General features: G+C 37.6%; 1 protein-coding gene across 1 annotated transcript in view; it reads left to right on the top strand.

Moving 5' to 3' along the window:
* The window catches only part of EFHB (EF-hand domain family member B), a 159,395-nt gene that overhangs the window by 2,390 nt on the left and 134,128 nt on the right, over nucleotides 1-22,877 (top strand). The window contains exons 2-3 of the mRNA XM_053715736.1: nucleotides 19,920-19,982; nucleotides 20,659-20,802. Coding sequence (XP_053571711.1) covers nucleotides 19,920-19,982; nucleotides 20,659-20,802 — 207 coding nt within the window. The remainder of the gene's footprint in view (nucleotides 1-19,919; nucleotides 19,983-20,658; nucleotides 20,803-22,877) is intronic.

Here is a 22,877-nt window from a genome sequence, read left to right as displayed (position 1 = left end):
ATGTTCCTTTAACTTTGGTGTCATTTGATTCTGCTCAGCCTGGGGTATATGTGGGTAGTAGTCAGTAAGTGACACAAAGCCTAGTTTTTATAGGGCAGCTCTTTATATAATGCATTTATCACCAATGAGAGTGGATAGGGTCAGTGCATTCAGGGGGCTCTTGAGGGTCCTATCTCCAATTAAGGGTCTTAACTTTAGTGTCATTTAATTATGCTCTGTCTGGGGTATATTTAGGTAGTAGTCACTAAGTGATACAAAGCCTAGTTTTTATAGGTCAGATGTTTATACAATGTATGTGTTTGTCATTATCACCTATGAGAGTGGATAGGGGTAGTGCATTCAGGGGGCTTTTGAGGAGTCCTATCCCCAAGTTAGGGTTTTAACTTTGGTGTCATTTGATCCTGCTCAGCCTGGGGTACATTAGGGTAGTAGTCATTAAGTGACACAAAGCCTAGTTTTTATAGGGCAGATGTTAAAGGGACATGAAACCCAAAAAAATTATTTCATGATTCAGATAGAGAATACAATTTTAAACAACTTTCTAATGTACTTCTATTATCTAATCTGTTTTATTGAACTGAACACATGGGTGAGCCAATGACAATCAGTTTATATATGCAGCCACCAATCAACAGCTAAGACCTAGGTTCTCTGCTGCACATGACCTTTCCTAGATAAACATTTCAGCAAATGATAACAAGAAAAAGAAGTAAAATAAATAATAGAAGTAAATTGTAACATTGTTTGAAATTGTATTCTCTATCCGAATCATGAAAGAAAAAGTTTGGGTTTCATGTCCCTTTAATACGATGTACGTATTTGCATTATCACCTATGAGAGCGTAGAGTGGCAGTGCATTCAGGGGGCTTTTGAGGGGTCCTATCCCCAAGTTAGGGTCTTAACTTTGGTGTCATTTGATTCTGCTCAGTTTGGGGGTACATTATGGTAGTAGTCAGTAAGTTATACAAAGCCTAGTTTTTATAGGTCAGATGTTTATACAATGTATATGTTTGCCATTATCACTTAAGAGAGTAGATAGTGGCAGTGTATTCAGGGGGCTCCTTCGGGGTGCTATCCCCAAGTTAGGGTCTTAACTTTGGTGTCATTGGATTATGCTCAGTCTGGGGTATACTTGAGTAGTAGTCACTAAGTGACAGAAAGCCTACTTTTTATAAGGCAGGTGTTTATACGATGTATGTATTTGCATTATCACCTATGAGAGTGGATAGGGGCAGTGCATTCAGGGGCTTTCTAAAGGGCCCTATCTCCAAGTTAGGGTCTTAACTTTGGTGTCATTCGATTCTACTCAGTCTGGGGTATATTTGAGTAGTAGTCACTGACACACAGCCTTGTTTTTATAGGGCAGATGTTTTTATGATGTATGTATTTGCATTATCACCTAATAGAGTGGATAGGGGCAGTACATTAAAGGGACACTAAACCCAATGTTTTTCTTTCATGATTCAGACAGAGCATGCAATTTTAAGCAACTTTCTAATTTTTTCTTCGTTCTCTTGCTATCTTTATTTAAAAAGCAGGAATGTGATGCATAGGAGCCGGCCCATTTCTGATTGAAAACTTGGGTTATGTTTGCTTATTGGTGGGTAAATGTAAGCCTCCAATAAGCAAGTGCTATCCATGGTGCTGAACCTAAAATGGGCTGGCTGCTAAGATTTACATTCCTGCTTTTTAAAATAAAGATAGCAAGAGAACAAAGAAAAATTGATAATAGGAGTAAATTAGAAAATTGCTTAAAATTTCATACTCTATCTGAATCATGAAAGAAAAAAAAATGTGGGTTCAGTGTCCCTTTAATGGTGCTCTTGAGGGGTCCTATCCCCAAGTTAGGGCCTTAACTTTGGTGTCATTTGATTCTGTTCAGACTGGGGTATACGTGGGTAGTAGTCATTAAGTGACACAAAGACTAGTTTATACAGCGCAGCTCTTTATATGATGTATGTATCACCTAAGAGAGTGGATATGGGCAGTGCATTCAGGGGGCTCTTGAGAGTCCTATCCCCAAGTTAGGGTCTTAACTTTGGTGTCATTTGATTATGCTCAGTCTGGGATATATTTGGGTTGTAGTCACTGTTACAAAGCTTAGTTTTTATAGGTCAAATTTTTATACAATGTCAGACATCCCAACTCTCCCTGAAGTTCAGAGAGTCTCCCTGATTATAATAGCGGCTCCCTGATGCCAGCAAATGGAATGCAATCTCACTGAAACTCAAAGTACCATGATCCAATGTAGCCCAAATCCGGAAAAGTGTTTCTTTAAGGAATGCCTTTAGTTGCTGGGACATTATAGAACCCTCAAAGCATGCATCAGTAACCAAAAAGCCCTCACTGATTTTAATAAAATAAAACACAAATACTACCTTTATTTACTGCACGTAATTAAACTTTGTATTCTAAAATATTTAAGCATTCAACAAGCGTACGATCACTGGAAAATAGCGGCTAGATTACGAGTTTTGTCAGTAATGGTGTGCGGTGCTAACGAGCAGTTTATGCTCATCGCTCACCTACAGACAGCGCTGGTATTAAGGGTATTTACAAACCCGGCGTTAGCCGCAGAAAAGTGAGCGGAGAACAAAATTTTGCTCCACATCTTACCTCAATACCAGCGCTGCTTACGTTAGCGGTGAGCTGGTAAAACGTGCTTGTGCACGATTTCCCCATAGGAATCAAAGGGGGAGAGCCGGCTAAAAAAAAACCTAACACCTGCAAAAAAAGCAGTGTAAAGCTCCTAACGCAGCCCCATTGATTCCTATGGGGAAATAAAAGTTATGTCTACACCTAACACCCTAACATGAACCCTGAGTCTAAACACCCCTAATCTTACACTTATTAACCCCTAATCTGCCGCCCCCAACATAGCCAACACCTACATTATATTATTAACCCCTAATCTGCCGCCCCCAACATGGCTGACACCTACATTATATTATTAACCCCTAATCTTCCGCCCCCAACGTTGCCGCCACTATAATAAACATATTAACCCCTAAACCTAAGTCTAACTTAAATATAATTTAAATAAATCTAAATAAAATTACTACAATTAACTAAATTATTCCTATTTAAAACTAAATACTTACCTATAAAATAAACCCTAAGCTAGCTACAATATAACTAATAGTTACATTGTAGCTAGCTTAGAATTTATTTTTATTTTACAGGCAACTTTGTATTTATTTTAACTAGGTAGAATAGTTATTAACTATTTAACAACTACCTAGTTAAAATAAAGACAAATTTACCTGTAAAATAAAACCTAACCTAAGTTACAATTACACCTAACACTACACTATAATTAAATGAATTCCCTAAATTAACTACAATTAAATACAATTAAATAAAATTAAATACAATTATCTAAAGTACGAAACCCCCCCACTAAATTACAGAAAATAATAAAATAATTACAAGTTTTTTAAACTAATTATATATAATCTAATCCCCCTAATAAAATAAAAAGCCCCCCAAAATAATAAAAAGCCCTACCCTATACTAAATTACAAATAACCCTTAAAGGGGCCTTTTGCGGGGCATTGCCCCAAAGTAATCAGCTCTTTTAACCTGTAAAAAAAAATACAATACCCCCCCAACATTAAAACCCACCACCCACACACCCAACCCTACTCTAAAACCCACCCAATCCCCCCTTAATAAAACCTAACACTAACCCCTTGAAGATCACCCTACCTTGTAAAGTCTTCACCCAACCAGGCCGAAGTCATCAACAAAGCCAGGCGAAGTGGTCCTCAAGACGGGCAGAAGTCTTCATCCAGACGGCATCTTCTATCTTCATCCATCCGGCACAGAGCGGGTCCATCTTCAAGACATCCGACGCGGAGCATCCTGTTCTTTTTTCATCCGACGACTGAATGAAGGTTCCTTTAAATGACGTCATCCAAGATGGCGTCCCTTCAATTCCGATTGGCTGATAGAATTCTATCATCCAATCCTATTGGCTGATCCAATCCTATTGGCTGATCCAATCAGCCAATAGAATGCGAGCTCAATCCTATTGGCTGATTGGATCAGCCAATAGGATTGAACTTCAATCCTTTTGGCTGATTGCATCAGCCAATAGGATTTTTTCTACCTTAATTCCAATTGGATGATAGAATTCTATCAGCCAATCGGAATTGAAGGGACGCCATCTTGGATGAAGTCATTTAAAGGAACCTTCATTCAGTCGTCGGATGAAGAAAGAAGAGGATGCTCCGCGTCGGATGTCTTGAAGATGGAGCTGCTCCGCGCCGGATGAAGATAGAAGATGCCGTCTGGATGAAGACTTCTGCCCGTCTGGAGGACCTCTTCTTCCCGGCTTGAATGAAGACTTCTGCCTGTCTGGAGGACCACTTCGCCCGGCTTCGTTGAGGACTTCGGCCCGGTTGGGTGAAGCCTTCTCAAGGTAGGGTGATCTTCAAGGGGTTAGTGTTAGGTTTAATTAAGGGGGGATTGGGTAGGTTTTAGAGTAGGGTTGGGTGTGTGGGTGGTGGGTTTTAATGTTGGGGGGGTATTGTATTTTTTTTACAGGTAAAAGAGCTGATTACTTTGGGGCAATGCCCCGCAAAAGGCCCTTTTAAGGTCCATTTGTAATTTAGTATAGGGTAGGGCTTTTTATTATTTTGGGGGGCTTTTTTATTTTATTAGGGGGATTAGATTAGGTGTAATTAGTTTAAAAAACGTGTAATTATTTTATTATTTTCTGTAATTTAGTGGGTTTTTTTTTTCGTACTTTAGATAATTGTATTTAATTGTAGTTAATTTAGGGAATTAATTTAATTATAGTGTAGTGTTAGGTGTAATTGTAACTTAGGTAAGGTTTTATTGTACAGGTAAATTTGTCTTTATTTTAACTAGGTAGCTATTAAATAGTTAATAACTATTTAATAACTATTCTACCTAGTTAAAATAAATACAAAGTTGCCTGTAAAATAAAAATAAACCCTAAGAAAGCTACAATGTAACTATTAGTTATATTGTAGCTAGCTTAGGGTTTATTTTATAGGTAAGTATTTAGTTTTAAATAGGAATAATTTAGTTAATGATAGTAATTTTATTTAGATTTATTTAAATTATATTTAAGTTAGGGGGTGTTAGGTTTAGACTTAGATTTAGGGGTTAATAACTTTAATATAGTGGCGGCGACGTTGGGGGTGGCAGATTAGGGGTTAATAAATGTAGGTAGGTGTTGGCGATGTTAGGGACGGCAGATTAGGGGTTAATAAAATTTAACTAGTGTTTGCGAGGCGGGAGTGCAGCGGTTTAGGGGTTAATATATATATTATAGTGGCGGCGATGTCCGGTTTGGCAGATTAGGGGTTAAAATTTTTATTCTAGTGTTTGCGATGTGGGGGGGCCTAGGTTTAGGGGTTAATAGGTAGTTTATGGGTGTTAGTGTACTTTTTAGCACTTTAGTTAAGAGTTTTATGCTACGGCGTTGTAGTGTAAAACTCATAACTACTGACTTTTAAATGCGGTACCAGGCTTGACAGGAGAGGGTCTACCGCTCACTTTTTGGCAGACTTGTAATACCGGCGCTATGCAAGTCCCATTGAAAATATAGGATACGTAATTGATGTAAGTGGATTTGCGGTATTTTCGAGTCTGGCCGAAAAAGTGAGCGGTGAGCCTGTCATTTCAAGACTCGTAATACCAGCGGGCGTTAAAAAGCAGCGTTGGGACCTCTCAACGCTGATTTTTAAGGCTAACGCAAGACTCGTAATATAGACGTAGGTTTGTTGTATGTGGTTGTGCCATAAAGCTACTTTTTTTAATGTGACTTTAGTGGGAAGCTACTTTAATGATAAGTCTCTATCTTATTTATGGTTTCAAGGTGTCCAATATATAACTGGGAGGGGGGGGGGAGGGGGGGGGGGTGACGGCGCAGTAGCGGGTGAAGCCACCTCCCTGAAATGAGTTTTTACAGGTTGGGATGTCTGCAATGTATGTGTTTGCCATTATCACCTATGAGAGAGGATAGGGGCAGTGCATTCAAGGGGCTCCTGAGGGATCTACCCAAGTTAGATTCCTAACTTTGATATGATTATGTTATGTTCAGTCAGGTGTATGGTTAGGTAGTAGTCATTAAGTGACACATATCTTATGTTTTATATTTTTTCTTTGTTATTATGTAACATGGAAATCCCCATTAGATTTTGAATAATGAAAAACGAATACGTTTGTAACTTTAAGTGGGTAAACCCAATGAAGTAAATAAATAGTTGTAAACTGAGCATGATAAATTACAGTCAGACAGTGTTTCATTTGATTTCCTGTTTGAAACGTAGCTATAATAACGTAAAAGTTTTCTTTAGAAAATAAAATGTACAACCACCTCGACCGGGCGTCCTGCGTGATGACGTAATTGGAAGACGGCGTTGCCAGGGAACATAGACGCCCAACCTATTGAAGCTGCCTAGCAACCCTTAAGCCGAAGCTTTAGATCCTGCTACGTGGTTATTTGTTTTCTCATAAGACCCTTTATAGCCCGGTAGCGGCAGCATGGGAGACCTACTTCCCATCTATCACGGGAAATTCATAGACCACTTCCCGAGAATCCGCTCAGTGAGTAAGCTAAAGCCTGACTTATTTTACTAAATGTTACTTACCTGTTTCCTCTCTGAGACACTGTAAACACGAGTTGTTTATCTTTTTGTAAATACATTTGAATGTTGTGGTATCATTTTTGTTTCAGTAAGGCTGACAATGAATAACGCATGTTTGCAAGTAGTCCGATTTAATATATGTGTGAGTAACTTCTTTGTAAATGCCGCAATTTCATCATCTGTTTTGACAGCTGCTTTGACATATTGTTACGAAATTTTCTATAATTGCAATAATCAGTGATAATTTTTCTCAGTTTGTACTTATTGACCACGAGTCTTTTTCACTTTTATGCTGCATATATTCAACAGGTTGAGTTTGTCACCTTCTTGTCTGTCTAAGACTTACTGGATGCGACTATTACTGACTGATCTACAAGTCTCAATGACTCTGCAAACGATTTCTCAGTCTGCCACACTTCACACATTTGTCTATAACCCATATATGTTATTATTTGGTAACTGATGTTTTACTTCTCTTTTTGGCTATGCTATAGATAATGATATGCAAACAACAGTGTCCTAGATGTGTGTCAGTCTCCTCAAATTCTTGTTGGCTCTTTGTTGTCATATTGAGTGTATACTTAAGTTATTATTATATATCACTTATCTTAAGCCACTATGCAATTGAAAGGTTGCAATTTGTAAGCCACAATCCACTTAAACCATGGAAAAAATCTATATACTATGACTTGTATTCACAAGACTGAAGAGTAACCCGAGGCAACTCATTTATCCCTGAAACCCTTTTGAGACTTCAAAGATGCATAAATTCCCAATACCAATTTAATTTGTCACCCACTTTATTCTTGCTATGTTATATGCTGTTATACTGTCTGCATCTATCTATCTATCTATCTATCTATCTATTTATCTATCTTCGATCCAAGAAAATACACTTACAGGATTTTCCCTAAATAGTGTTACTTGTTTACATTAGATATGTTGGGGTGAATTTACCCTGCAACATTTAATCATTTTAACTATTTTGGATAAATCATGTCAGTATGTGTTCTTTATATTTGATCGTTATATATTTATTTGTTTCAGCAAATAGGTGAAATCAATAACAAATAATGATAAAAATAAACAATGAGTTTAAGTTCTAAGGTTTGTTAACTGTTTTTCTGGTTCTTGTAATTACGAAGTTTGAATCGAATCATAACAATACAGTCATGAGAATACCTCAAGCACAACAATAAGTAAACACATGTAAATAATATACATGTATCATAAGTAGTTTACACTTAATAAAGAAGGAAAAGGAAAGTGTGGCTTAAAGAGATACTATACCCAATTTTTTTCTTTCATGAATCAGATAGAGCATGCAATTTTAAGCAACTTTCTAATTTACTCCTATTATACATTTTTCTTCGTTCTCTTGCTATCTTTATTTAAAAAGCAGGAATGTAAAGCTTAGGAGCTGGCCCATTTTAGGTTCAGCACCCTGGATAGCGCTTGCTTATTGGTGGCTACATTTACAAGGGGCTAGGTAACAATACATACAATTATGTCAGTATAGAAACCAAAAAATATTCAAACTTTTGAGTTTAACAGAGATTGATTAAAGGGACATTCTAGTCAAAATGTAAATGCACGTAGATTAATTACATGTTTGAATAGAAACATATTTACAATAAACATGTATTAGCAAAAATGCTTCTAGTAAAAGTTATCACTGTTTTAGTGTGACATTTTTCTCTGCACGTGCAAGTATAGCTAGATATTGTCACTGCCCCCACATTTTAAATACTGCAGTGGGGCTTGTATCATGTCAGCAATTAACAAATTGAGTCATTACCAGATGGTACAAGCACCTTAGGCTCTCTAAGCAAGTGCTGTTTTTAAAATGCTGGTGCACGGTGCATACTTAAATACACATTTGAAACAGCTATAGCTTTTATTAGAAGCCTTTTTGCTAATGCATCTATATTACAAAATTGCTTCTGTTCAATACCACCCATTTGCACCCATTTGTTTTCCAATTTTGGCTGGAATATCCCTTTAAGAACTGTAGCTAGATATTTTGAGTGTCTTTAAATGGACATGAAACCGAAAATGATCATGATTCAGAGAATGCAGTTTTAATCATGTTTCCAATTGCAGTACTTCTGTTTTGAAATTTGCTTAATTTTCTCGGTATGCTTCTTATAGGGAGCAGCAATTACTGGTAGCTAGCTGAACATGTCAGGTGAGCTAATACCAAGGGCTATATATGTGCAACCACCAATCATCTAGCTCCCAGCAGTGCATTGCTGCTTTTGCGTCTATCTAGATATGCTTTTCAACAAAGGATACCAATGGTACAATGCATATTGGATAACAGAAGTAAATTGGAAAGTTGTTTGAAATTACATGCTCTATCTGAATAATGAAAGTGGAATTTTGACTTTTACTGTCCCTTTAAGATATGGGGAAGGTTGTGATCAAGTAAATCTGAATCATTTAACAGTGTGCAGGGCCATTTATAGAAAATATGGCTTCCAGGGCAAGATTGCGAAATGTGCCCCCCACTCCTAAAATTTTACCTCCCTCCCGACCTTCCGTGTTTCACTGGAAATTACTTTTAATTTTCAACTCTTCCAAAATGTACCATAGTTTTTATATAGAAACTTCAGCTTCCAAAAGAACATAAAGAACAAGAAAAAAGGAAAAAAATATATAAAATATTTTAAATGTAATCATTAAAGGGTATAGTGGCAGTTATAGCTGCCTAATGGCCCTATGTTGTACTACAAATAACAAAGAAACATCACTTATTCACAAACTTGTTTGTCTCAATGCTTAAACAAAATAAAGAAAACCACAGACGTTTTCTTAAACCGCAATATATAATTTGTTTAAGCTATCATTGGTGTGCTGATTAAACCCATTAGCTTCTGCTTGTGCTATATTATAATCCAGTTACAGTAGAGAACAACCAGAGCTCTGCAAAGGATTGCTATACATTCCACTGTAGCCCTCTGTCCTATGAAAGGGGTTAAACAGACAGGAAACCCCTAAACTTTCATTCATGATTCGGATAGAACATACAATTTTAAACAACTTTCAAATGTACTTTTATTATCAAATATGCTTCATTCTGTTGTTATCCTTTGCTGAAGAAATAGCATTGCACTACTGACAGCTAGTTGAACACATCTAGTTAGCCAATCACAAGAGACAAATGTGTGCAGGCACCAATAAGTAGCAAGCTCCCACTAGTGTGGGATATGTGCATATTCTTTTTCAATAAGGGATACCAAGAGAATGAAGGGGAGTATTCCCCGAAACGTCACTGCAATGAATCTTTCTCTGAATTTAAGACCAGAGAGTGCTGTCCTTTATTTGCTATATCATCATCCACATTCTAGCACCCTGGCATTTGTGATACCGTTCGTGTGAGTGCACTTGTCTTTGTATCAGTATACAGTATATAATTATATATACGCACATATATACATATACAAAGGTCTACAAAGTATCGCCAGACATAGTGATGTAGTGCTGTGAACAGGGATATTAATCCATGGCATGAGAGGTCAGGCAGCAATAAATTAGCATGATTAGGTTAGAATTTAAGAAACTGAAGTTAGCATTTTTTAAAAGCACATTTATATGCTGTTGATGCTTTTCTTACATGTGTACCTATTCCAGTTTCTGCACACAAGAAAGTTTAATGTAAATGGTACTATAATGAACAAAAGCAAATATTTATTTGTGATGCTGATAACATTTTAAATTAAGAAATAAATGTTGATCTGTTCAAGTGTGATAGGTATAGCAATATATGTAGTGTTTTGTGGCTGTAACTTATCTCACTGACTGCATAATGCTATATATACCATACGGTAAATGTCTTTTGTTATATTACTGCAACATGTATTTTCCCTATTAGATTTATTTTTGTCAAGATACATTTTATGATGTGTTTTATTATGTCAAGTGGCATACTTAATGCATATTATATACTTTATAAATTTCACTGGAATTACCATAATATTTTTTTTATAAACATCTAGATTGTACATCAGTAAGTTTAAAACAAAAACATAATTTATATAAGAACTTACCTGATAAATGAATTTCTTTCATATTGGCAAGAGTGCATGAGCTAGTGACGTATGGGATATACAATCCTACCAGGAGAGGCAAAGTTTCCAAAAACTTAAAATGCCTATAACTACACCCCTCACCACACCCGCAATTCAGTTTAACGAATAGCCAAATAGTGGGGTGATAGAAAAGGAGTAAAAAGCATCAAAAAAAGGAACTGGAAATATAATTGTGCCTTATACAAAAAACATAACCACCATAAAAAGGGTGGGTCTCATGGACTCTTGCCAATATGAAAGAGATTAATTTATCAGGTAAGTTCCTACATAAATAGTTTTCTTTCATGTAATTGGCAATAGTCCATGAGCTAGTGAAGAGTCACTAGAGAGGGAGGGATACAAATAAAATAAGTTTTTTTCATAATTGAAAAGAAAAAACTTAAAACATAATCAGAGGAATCAAACTGAAACAGCTGCCTGAAGAACTTTTCTACCAAAAACTGCTTCCGAAGAGGCAAATACATCAAAACGGTAGAATTTAGTAAATGTATGTAAAGAAGACTAAGTTGCTGCTTTGCAAATCTGATCAACTGAAGCTTCATTCTTAAAAGCCCACAAAGTGGAGACTGATCTAGTAGAATGAGCTGTGATTTTCTGAGGAGGAGCCTGACCCGACTCCAAATAAGCCAGATGAATCAAACCTTTCCTAGAACCAGAAAAGACAACAAATAGACTAGAAATCTTCCTGAAATCTTTAGTAGCTTCAACATAATATTTTAAAGCTCTTACAACATCCAGAGAATGTAAGGATCTCTCTCCAAAAAAATCTTAGGATTAGGACACAAAGAGCGAACAATAATTTCCCTATTAATGTTGTTAGAATTCACAACTTTAGGTAAACATTTAAATGAAGTCTGCAAAGCTGCTTTATCCTGATGGAAAATCAGTAAAGGAGACTCACAAGAAAGAGCAGATAATTCGGAAACTCTTATAGCAGAGGAGTTAGCCAAAAGAAACAACACTTTCCAAGAAAGTAGTTTCATATCTAAAGAATGCATAGGCTCAAAAGGAGGAGCCTGTAAATTCTTCAAAACCAAATTAAGACTCCAAGGAGGAAAGATTGATTTAATGACAGGCTTGATAAGGACCAAAGCCTGTACAAAATAGTGAATATCAGGAAGCTTAGCAATCTTTCTGTGAAATAAAACAGAAAGAGCAGAGATTTGTCCCTTCAAGGAACTTGCAGACAAACCTTTATCCAAACCATCCTGAAGAAACTGTAAAATTCTAGGAATTCTAAAAGAATGCCAAGAGAATTTAAGAAAAGAACACCATGAAATATGTATTCTAAACTCAATAATAAATCTTTCTAGAAACAGATTTACAAACCTGTAACATAGTATTAATCACTGAGTCAGAGAAACTTCTATGACTAAGCACTAAGCGTTCCATTTCTATACCTTCAAATTTAACGATTTGAGATCCTGATGGGAAAACGGTCCTTGAGACAGATGGTCTGATCTTAAAGGAAGTGGCCAAGGTTGGCAACTGGACAGCCGGACAAGATCCGCATACCAGAACCTGTGAGGCCATGCTGGTGCTACCAGAAACACAAATGATTGTTTCATGATGATCTTGGAGATCACTCTTGGAAGAAGAACTAGAGGCGGGAAGATATAAGCAGGTTGGTAAAACCAAGGAACTGCTAACGCATCCACCGACTCCGACTGAGGATAACTGGACAAGTACCTGGGAAGTTTCTTGTTTAGATGAGAAGTCATCAGATCTATTTCTGGAAGACCCCACATCTGAACAATATGAAAAAACACATCTGGATGGAGAGACCACTCCCCCGGATGTAAAGTCTGACTGCTGAGATAATCAGCTTCCCAATTGTCTACACCTTAGATATGTACTGCAGAAATTAGACAGGAGCTGGATTCCGCCCAAGAAAGTATCCAAGATACTTTTTTCATAGCTAGGGGACTGCGAGTCCCACCCTGATGATTGACATATGCCACAGTTATGATATTGTCTGTCTGAAAACAAATGAATGGTTCTCTTTTCATCAGAGGCCAAACCTGAATAGCCCTGAAAATAGCACAGAGTTCTAAAATATTGATTGGTAACCTCGACTCTTGAGATTTCTAAACCCCTTGTGGTGTCAGAGATCCCCAGACAGCTCCCCAACCTGAAATACTTGCATGTGTTGTGATTACAGTCCAAGTTGGACGAACAAAAGAAGCCTCTTGAACTATATGATGGTGATCTAACCACCAAATCAGAGAGATTCAAACATTGGGATTTAAGGATATTAATTGTGATATCCTTGTATAATCCCTGCACCATTGATTAGCATACAAAGCTGAAGAGGTCTCATATGAAAATGAGCAAAGGGGATCGCGTCCGATGCTGCAGTCATGAGACCTAAAACTTCCATGCACATAGCCACTGAAGAGAATGATTGAGACTGAAGGTTTCGACAAGCTGAAACCAATTTCATTTGTCTCTTGTCTGTTAGAGAGTCATGGACACTGAATCTATCTGGAAACCTAAAAAGGTGACCCTTGTCTGAGGAATCAAGGAACTTTTCGGTAAATTGATCCTCCAACCATGTCTTTGAAGAAACAACACTAGTTGATTCGTGTGAGATTCGGCAGAATGCAAAGACTGAACTAGTACCAAGATATCGTCCAAATAAGGAAACACTGCAATACCCTCTTCTCTGATTACAGATAGTAGGGCATCAATAACCTTGAAAAAATTCTTGGAGCTGTCGCTAGGCCAAATGGAAGAGCGACAAATTGGTAATGACGATAGTGGTCTGGATGAATTGGAATATGAAGATATGCATCCTGTAAGTCTATCGTGGACATATAATGACCTTGCTGAACAAAAGGCAGAATAGTCCTTATAGTCACCATTTTGAAAGTTGTCACTCTTACAAAACTATTCAAAATTTTCAGATCCAGAACTGGCCTGAATGAATTTTCCTTCTTTGGGACAATGAATAGATTTAAATAAAACCCCAGATCCTGTTCCTGAAACGGAACTGGTATGATTACCCCTGAAAGCTCTAGATCTGAAACACACTTCAGGGGCCCCATTACATATGCGGCGTCGCCTGCAAAAACCGGCGACGCCGGTTTTGGTATCCTATATATAAATGCGGCACGTATATTTCACCCGTCGCCCGTAATTTTTACTCCCAGTGGCTAACATGGGACCGCGTCGCAAATCGGTATCCAATATTCAGTGCAAGGACTTACGTGGTGAAAATTGAGAAATCTTACTCCATTTTTACCTTGCCATGAAAGGCAGCCATAGCAAGCTTTGCGCTGTGTATGGGAGCACCGTAACTCCCGAAAATGCCTGCATAAAGAAACTAACACCTAACGCATGCACAATGTCTATCTACCTGTCAACCGCAATCCCCCACCGCAATAACTAATAAAGTGTATTAACCCCTATATCCTCCATCAAACCCACACTACAAGTAATAACTAAATTATTAACCCCTAAATCCGCCAACCCCAACATCGCAAACTACCTATTAAAACTATTAACCCCCAAGCCGCTATTAACCCACAACGCAATAAACCTATTAAAACTATTAACCCCTAAATCGGCAAAGCCCACAACGCAATAAACCTATTAAAACTATTAACCCCTAAACTGCCAAAGCCCACAACGCTAGAAACCTAACCCCTACCCCCCCTATTCTAACCCCCCTAACCTAACACCCCCTAAATGAACCCAAATTACCTAATTTACAAAACACTAAAGTTACTATTAAAAGAAAAAACCTAACACTACTTTAAAAATACAGATAAACAATTAGACTGGCCCTTTAATTTATACTTAGTTTATTTGTATTTTTAAAGTAGTGTTAGGTTTTTTATTTAATAGTAACTTTAGTTTTTGGTAAATTAGGTCATTTGGGTTCATTTAGGGGGTGTTAGGGGTTAGGTTTATTGCGTTGTGGGTTAATGGCGGATTAATAGTTTTAATAGGTAGTTTGCAATGTTGGGGTTGGTGGATATAGGGGTTAATAATTTAATTAGGGTTATTGCATTGTGTGGGGTTGATGGTCTAGGGGTTTATACATTTATTATTAGTAGTGAGAGGAGGGATTGCGGATATAGGGGTCTTTATGTGTCGGGCTTATTTTTGGGAGGCGTGTTAGGCTTTTACGGGAGATTTGTTATTTTCTTTACTTTTCTTAGGCGCCGGCAGTTTCTAAAGTGCCGTAAGTCACTGGCGACTCCAGAAATTTGTATTTACGCTCATTTCTGGACATCGCTAGTTTATCAGACTTATGGCACTTTATGAGCTGCCGGCAGGGTATATGTAATACCCCGTTGTTCGAGGTGAAATTACGTGCGGCGCGGGTTGCAGTGCTTGCGCTGAAGCCTGCGCTGTATATGTAATCGCGCCCCAGAAAAGCTTGAGCCTTCACTGGATTTGCTGGAACGTGTGAGAGAAAAAATCTTCTCACAGGAGGTCTTACTCTGAATCCTATTTGATACCCTTGAGAGACAATACTCTGAATCCACTGATTTTGGACAGAATATTCCCAAATGTCTTGAAAAAAATGTAATCTGCCCCCCACCAGCTGAGCTGGAATGAGGGCCGCACCTTCGTGCAGACTTGGGGGCTGGCTTTGGTTTCTTAAAAGGCTTGGATTTATTCCAACTTAAAGAAGGTTTCCAATTGGAACCAGATTATTTGGGGGAAGGATTGGCTTTCTGTTCCTTATTTTGTCGAAAAGAACGAAAACGATTAGAAGCTTTTGATTTACCCTTAGATCTTTTATTCTAAAGCAAAAAACTCCCTCCCCCCCAGTGACAGTTGAAATAATTGAATCCAACTGAGAACCAAATAAATTGTTTCCTTGGAAAGAAAGAAATAGTAATCTAGACTTAGATACCATGTCAGTATTCCAATATTTGAGCCACAAAGCTCTTCTAGCTAAAATAGCTAGACATAGATTTAACATCAATTTTGATGATGTCAAAAATAGCATCACAGATAAAATGATTAGCATGTTGAAGCAAGCGAACAATTCTAGACAAATCAGGATCTGTTTCCTGTTGCGCTAAGCTTTCAAACCAAAACGTTGATGCAGCTGCAACATCAGCCATAGATATAGCAGACCTAAGAATTTAGCCAGAAAATAAATAAGCTTTCCTTAGATAAGATTTAAGTTTCCTATCTAAAGGATCCTTAAACAAAGTAATATCTTCCATAGGAATAGTAGTACGTTTGGCAAGAGTCGAAATAGCCCCATCAACTTTGGGGATTTTTCCCGAAAACTCCAATCCTAGCTGCTGGCAAAGGATACAACTTTTTAAACCTAAAAGAAGGAATAAAAGAAGTACCGGGCCTATCGCATTCCTTTGAAATCATATCAGAAATAGCATCAGGAACTGGAAAAACCTCTGGAGTAACCACAGGAGGTTTATAAACAGAATTTAAACGTTTACTAGTTTTACTATCAAGAGAGGACTAGATTCCTCTATATCCAAAGTAATCAACACCTCTTTTAACAAGGAACATATATACTCCATCTTAAAGAGATAAGTAGATTTGTCAGTGTCAATATCTGAGGTAGGATCTTCTGAATCAGATAGATCCTCATCAGAGGAGGATAGTATGTTGTCGGTCAGTTGAAAATTCATCAACTTTATGAAAAGTTTTAAAAGACCTTTTACGTTTATTAGAAGGCAGAATAGCATACAAAGCCTTCTGAATCGCATCAGCAATAAAAAACTTTTATATTCACAGGGATATCAGGTACATTAGATGTTGAAGGAGCAACAGGAATTACACTAGTACTGATGGCTACATTCTCTGCATGTAAAAGCTTATCATGACAACTGTTACATACTACAACTGGAGATATAATCTCCGCTAATTTACAACAGATACACTTAGCTTTGGTAGAACTGTTATCAGGCAACAGGGTTCCAACAGTTGTTTCTAAAACAGGATCAGATTGAGACATCTTGCAAAATTATCAATTTCCTTATATGTCAGTTTCAGGAATGGGAAAAAAATGCAAACGGCATAGCCCTCTGAGCATAAAAAAGGCAAGAGGCATATAGGAAGTAAAGTTTAAATAATTCAATTATTTGGCGCCAAGTATGACGCACAACGCAAAATAAAATTTGTTGGCGCTAACAACATCCGGAAATGACACAACTCGCGTCATGGCAGACGCAACCTTGTGCAAGGAAACCTGGCGTTAACTAAGACGCTGGAAATGACGAAAAAACGTCACCAAACGTACCTTTGTGCCAAAAAAATTATTGCGCCAAAAATGACGCAATGAATATCAGCATTTTGCGACCTCGCTAGCCTAATTTTGCCCGCAAAATTTAATGAAAAAAACAGTCAATTTGAAGAAAAGACTATACCCCAGGTAAGAACTTCCTAAATATGTTTCCCAATTTTGAAACTGATAATCTGCAAAAGGAAATATACATAAACCTGACTCATGGCAAATATAAGTACAATACATATATTTAAAACGGTATATTAATACAAAAGAGTGCCAAACCATAGCTGAGAGTGTCTTAAGTAATGAAAACATACTTACCGAAAGATACCCATCCACATATAGCAGGTAGCCATACCAGTACTGAAAAAGTGTCAGTAGAGGTAATGGAATATGAGAGTATATTGTCGATCTGAAAAGGAAGGTAGGAGATGAATCTCTACGACAGATAACAGAGAACCTTTGAAAAGATTTCCCGTAAGGAAAACCATAGAATCAATAGGTGATACTCTCTTCACATCCCTCTGACAAACACTGTACTCTGAGAGGAATAAGGATTCAAAATGCTGAGAAGCGCATATCACAGAAGAAAATCAAGCACAAACTTACTTCACCACCTCCATAGGGAGGCAAAGTTTGTAAAACTGAATTGTGGGTGTGGTGAGGGGTATATTTATAGGCATTTTGAGGTTTGGGAATCTTTGCCCCTCCTGGTAGGATTGTATATCCCATACGTCACTAGCTCATGGACTCTTGCCAATTACATGAAAGAAACTTTAAATATAAAATTATGTGTTATTAAACTGCTTGCTTGCAGACGTTTAGGGGTTCAAATTCAACGCAATAAAAAAAAAAGGGTTAAAGTAATCTGAGCAGTTTCTTACAGGGCAACTGATTAACAGCCAGTCCCTGCCTTTGACCGAGCATAATGTCATTATAAAATATAACTACAAATCTCTATAGAACACGCAACTGAGACACTATTTTCCTAATAACTTATTTTAGATGGAAGCACAATGCAAATTAACTTATGTAATCTGATAGCAGCACTTCTGTAGTAAGGGCAAATAAATGAATAGAGAGAGTAGGAAAACATCACTCAGATCTGAAGCAGTAGGGTGCCGTTATCCATGCAAGGGGGAGGGACACTAACCCAGCAGCTGAAAAGAAGGCTGTTAGAACCTCCGTGTTGAAAGCCAAACCCCTGCACTAAAATCTCTATGGTCATGTTCTGGCATGGGAGTCAAATTACTAACCCTACTCACAGGACCTTGAGACACTCCACGCAGGTTATAAATTACTTGCAAGCGATCAGGTGTGTCAAGCTAACAGGAAAACAACTCATTGTGTGTGTATTTTTTTTATTTTTTTTATGTTCAGCCAGTTGCCTAAATCTTTTTTAAGAAAAATGTATGTGACGCAGTAGCTCCCGTGGTGGCGCCACGGCAACTGCCCGGTTCGCCCGCCCCTAAAAAAGGCCCTAACAGTGTGCAATAAGAAAGACGGGGAAAGCATACAAGGTTTGATTGAAATCACAGTATTAAAGTGATGGTACATTTTACATGTTTTAAAATCAGGTACATAATCTAAGCAATATTTTAGATAGGTAATTGATCACTTGTGCTGTAACTCAAAACTCTATTTTCTTTTGTGAACTAACGGTTTTAACTGTTCCAATCCACGCTCTAGTCGTATGGCACTTTTTTGTAGCTAGTGTGCTGATTGGAGAACAGTTTAAACCGCTCACAAAATAAATTATTTTGAAGTGGCGGCTGGAGCCCACTGTATTAGAATTGAACAGCTAGATAAAAAAGTAAATTACAGCACATATTCATTAGAAGTGATAAATTAAAGTCCCTCTATAATATCGCTTAGATTCCGGACCTATTTTTTAAAACATGTAAATGTTACCATCACTTTAAGGATTCAAGGTATTTAATTTTTTTTTTGAGATTGTAATATAAAATGTTTAATGGGACATTGAACAGTAATATTTGTCTCCCCTATAATGTGTTCCCAATAATCAATTTTGTAGTGTATTCAATTGTTTACAAATGGCTCATTTACCTTTATTTTGGCATTTGAGATAGCTTTTTTTTCCTGTTAAAACCTTGAAGTGTACTGAACATTTTAATATTGCATTATTGACTATAGGAATATAAATAGTATTGGGGCTGCTCTGACCGGCTGGACTGTAAATGGTATTGGTGATGCTCTGACAGGCAGGGCTGTTTAACATTCCTTTACACTGACAGACACACTAGCAGAGCTGATATACATGTAGATACCAGTTTCTCTGCTAGCGTGTGATTTGGCTTCGGTAGTAGAAGTGTGTAAGTGCGTTAGTGTGTGCACATTTAATCAGCATGTGTATTCTGATTGGAAAGGGGTGGAGAGGAAAAAAAAACTCCCGTTTTAGGGGCGTTTGGAAATGGCAATGCTAGAGACTATTTTTCAGTACTTCAAGTAAGAAATTAGAATACCAAAACAATTTAACAAAAAAAGGTAATTGCTATTGAGCTCTATATTGCCTATACATAGTATGATTTGCATATTTTAGGGATTTTATTATGGACCTTTAAAATATATATTTTTTTACAGGAATTTCACTTCTTTAAAACTATAAATTTCGACCCAGCTTCCTTGCTGAATAGTATCTTTCTAAGATACCCGTAGATGAGATTGTACAATCCTGAATGGGTTTTTATAGGGGACGAGCCTCCATGCATGCCAAACTCGTTGATGACAGTATATATGTATATCTGGAACGAGCATTCAAATTCATCTGGAGAGACAGTAAATAAATCTGTTTAAAATTTAGGAGCCAGTAAGTGGCTCCCTGGCTCCTGGATTTGTCTAGCTCTGTACTAGTGGACATTTTTTAGGAAATAATTGTTTATGTGTTCAATAGCCATAAATTCATATGTTTTCTTTAAAGCTTCTAAAATATTGATCTGTAAGCCCCCATAATCTTTTATTTTGCAGGCTGGGAAAGTCTTTCCTGCTGGAGAAAATGCTGCAAGCTGTTTTACAGAACGAGATCCAAGGGTAAACAAAAGTGACATGATTGAAATTTCTTTTGCATCCTGTTAAATTTAATAAGATCACATTTTGCACCCCTTTTATTTTTGAATAAAGTTGAATTTAAATATGATAATATCCAACACCTTGCAACACAGTTGAGACATAGGGGCATATGTATCAAGCTCCGTATGGAGCTTGATGCTCCGTGTTTCTGGCGAGCCTGCAAGCTCGCCAGAAACAGCAGTTATGAAGCAGTGGTCACAAAGACCGCTGCTCCATAACCTGTCCGCCTGCTCTGAGCAGGCGGACACACATCGCCGCAAATCAACCTGATCTAGTACGATCGGGTTGATTGACACCCCCATGCTGGCAGCCGATCGGACGCGAGTCAGCAGAGGGCGGCATTGCACCAGCAGCTCTTGTGAGCTGCTGGTGCAATGCTGAATACGGCGAGCGTATTGCTCACCGTATTCAGCGAAGTCTGACGGACCTGATCCGCACTGTCGGATCAGGTCCGCCAGACTTTGATAACTAGAGGCCATAGTGATATCATATTATAGTAATTATTATTATTTCAGTAAATGCACATTTTGTTAATCCATTGTCTTGCTGTTAACATTAGTATTAGTTACTGTTTCAGTATCAACAGAATATGTGCAAAAAATATTTTTATTTTTTATTACTGTACTTTCTTTTCCAGCCTCTTACCCCCTCAGTGGTGCAGAAGTTTCTAAATACAAGACGTCCGCATCCTGGTGCTCGAATTATATTCTATGGGAAGGCAAATGACCCTAAAATTGAAGAACAGATGACACATGGAGTTATCACCCGACCTTCACTTAGTGTAGGTTTGTGCAGAATATAAAGAATCTGGTCTTTTATGACTAAATCATAGGCTAATTTCTTTAAACATAAAGATGGGGGTCATACTCTAGTATAGCTGCTCACATGTATTTAATTTTATTCCAGTTTTGTGAGGGTCATGATATACAGTTATTGTTGAGCCTTTATAAAACAACTGCTAATTAAATGCTGTGGTCATTTTAATGCAAAGTTTTTTGCAGCATTAAAAGGTACAGTAAACACTTTAAAATGTTTACATAAAATGTTAAGTTATGCGTAATGAAACAACTTTGCATTAGATTTTTATAATTTATTTTGCCCCTTTCCCCATGTAACTAAACTCTGAAAATAGAGCAATTTCTAACTTTCAGACCTTGAATGGCAAAGTGCTGACTTCTCAAGGGTAGCCCTGCTACATACAGTGGTTATTGAAAATAATCACCTCCCTTGAAAAGAATCACATTTTGTTGCTTTGCAGCCTGAAATAAAGGCAGACACATTTTTTGTTTATCCAGCTATAATTACTCAGTGCAACTTATAACATCTAAGTGAAAGACATAACACCAACATGTCAGGCAAAAATAATGACAATTCAAAAACAGAATCACTGAGTTGGAGAAAGGATCACTTCCTCCTAAAATTACTTGTTAACTCAATCAGGTGTAGCTAATCACCTTCTCAACGGCACACACAAAGCCATTTGACCTTCAACTGTGATCAGTTGTGGGCATATTTATTAGCTTAGCATGAAAATAGCTTTCCTGGAGCATCTCAGTCACCTGGTAGTGCAACTGAAGCAAACAATCAACTATGGGTGGCAAGGCACTGTCAAAAGATCTCCGGGATAATGTTGTGGACAGGTACAAGTCAGGAGATGGATACAAAAACATTTCAAAGGCTTTATCAATGCCTAGAAACACAGTGAAGTCTATTATTAAGAAGTGGAAGGTATTTGGTGCAATACAGACCCTCTCTGAATCAGGACGTCGTTTCAAACTGAATTAAAGAGCCAAGAGGAAACTGGTCAGTGAAGGGACCAAGAGGCCCACAGCAACTCTGAAGCAGTTACAGGAATTTATGACAAAGAGTGGTCATTGTGTGCATGTGACAACAGCCCACCATCCAAATAACACCATACCTACAGTAAAGCATGGAGGTTGTAATATCCTGTTATGGGGGTGTTTCTCTGCAGCAGGCAATGGAGCACTTGTCAGGATAGAAGGAATAATTGATTGGGCAAAATACTGTCACATTCTTGAGGGAATTTGCTTCCCTCTGCCAGGAAGTTGTCAATGGGAAGAAGGTTTACCTTCCAACATGACAATGACCCAAAGCACACAGCAAAAATTACCATACAGTGGTTGAAGGAGAAAAGGGTGAATGTCCTTGCATGGCCTAGTCAGAGCCCAGACTTAAACCCAATTGAATATCTGTGACATGACTTGAAGACTGCAGTCCACAAACGGTCACCATCAAATGTAACAGAACTGGAGCAGTTCTGCAAAGAAGAGTGGGCAAATATTGCACAGTCTAGATGTGCAAAGTTAGTAGAGACATACACCAACAAAGGCTGTAATTAAAGCAAAAGGTGGTTCAACAAAATACTGACACAAGGGGGTGATCCTTTTTCCAACTCAGTGATTCTGTTTTTGAATTGTCTTTTTACTTTTGCCTGACTTGTTGGAGTTATATCTTTAACTTGGATGTTATAAGTTGCACTGAGTAATTACAACTGGATAAACAAAACATGTGCCTGTCTTTATTTGAGACTGCAAAGCAACAAAATGTGATTATTTTCAATACCCACTGTATTTGTCCCTAATTGTCTGAAAACAACTGTAAAACAATTGACTTTATAATAACTTTATTACAGTGGTTAGCCAAGTTGTCTAAATACTAAAGCCGAGACTGGCTTCTCCAAATAAGTCAAATGTTGGGTGGAGTTTGTGAAATTAAACATTAATTGCAGTAAAAAGGTTGTTAACCTGTTTTTAAAAATATGAAAACTTGACTAATATTGTTTGAAGTGCCCATCTATACCTGCCAGTGTGTGTTGACTTGCACCACTGTTGCTTT

The sequence above is a fragment of the Bombina bombina genome, chromosome 5 (genome assembly GCF_027579735.1).
Source record: "Bombina bombina isolate aBomBom1 chromosome 5, aBomBom1.pri, whole genome shotgun sequence".
Taxonomy (NCBI): Eukaryota; Metazoa; Chordata; class Amphibia; order Anura; family Bombinatoridae; genus Bombina; species Bombina bombina.
Note: the sequence above shows the minus strand (reverse complement) of the source record. Positions and strands in the feature narration are given on the sequence as shown.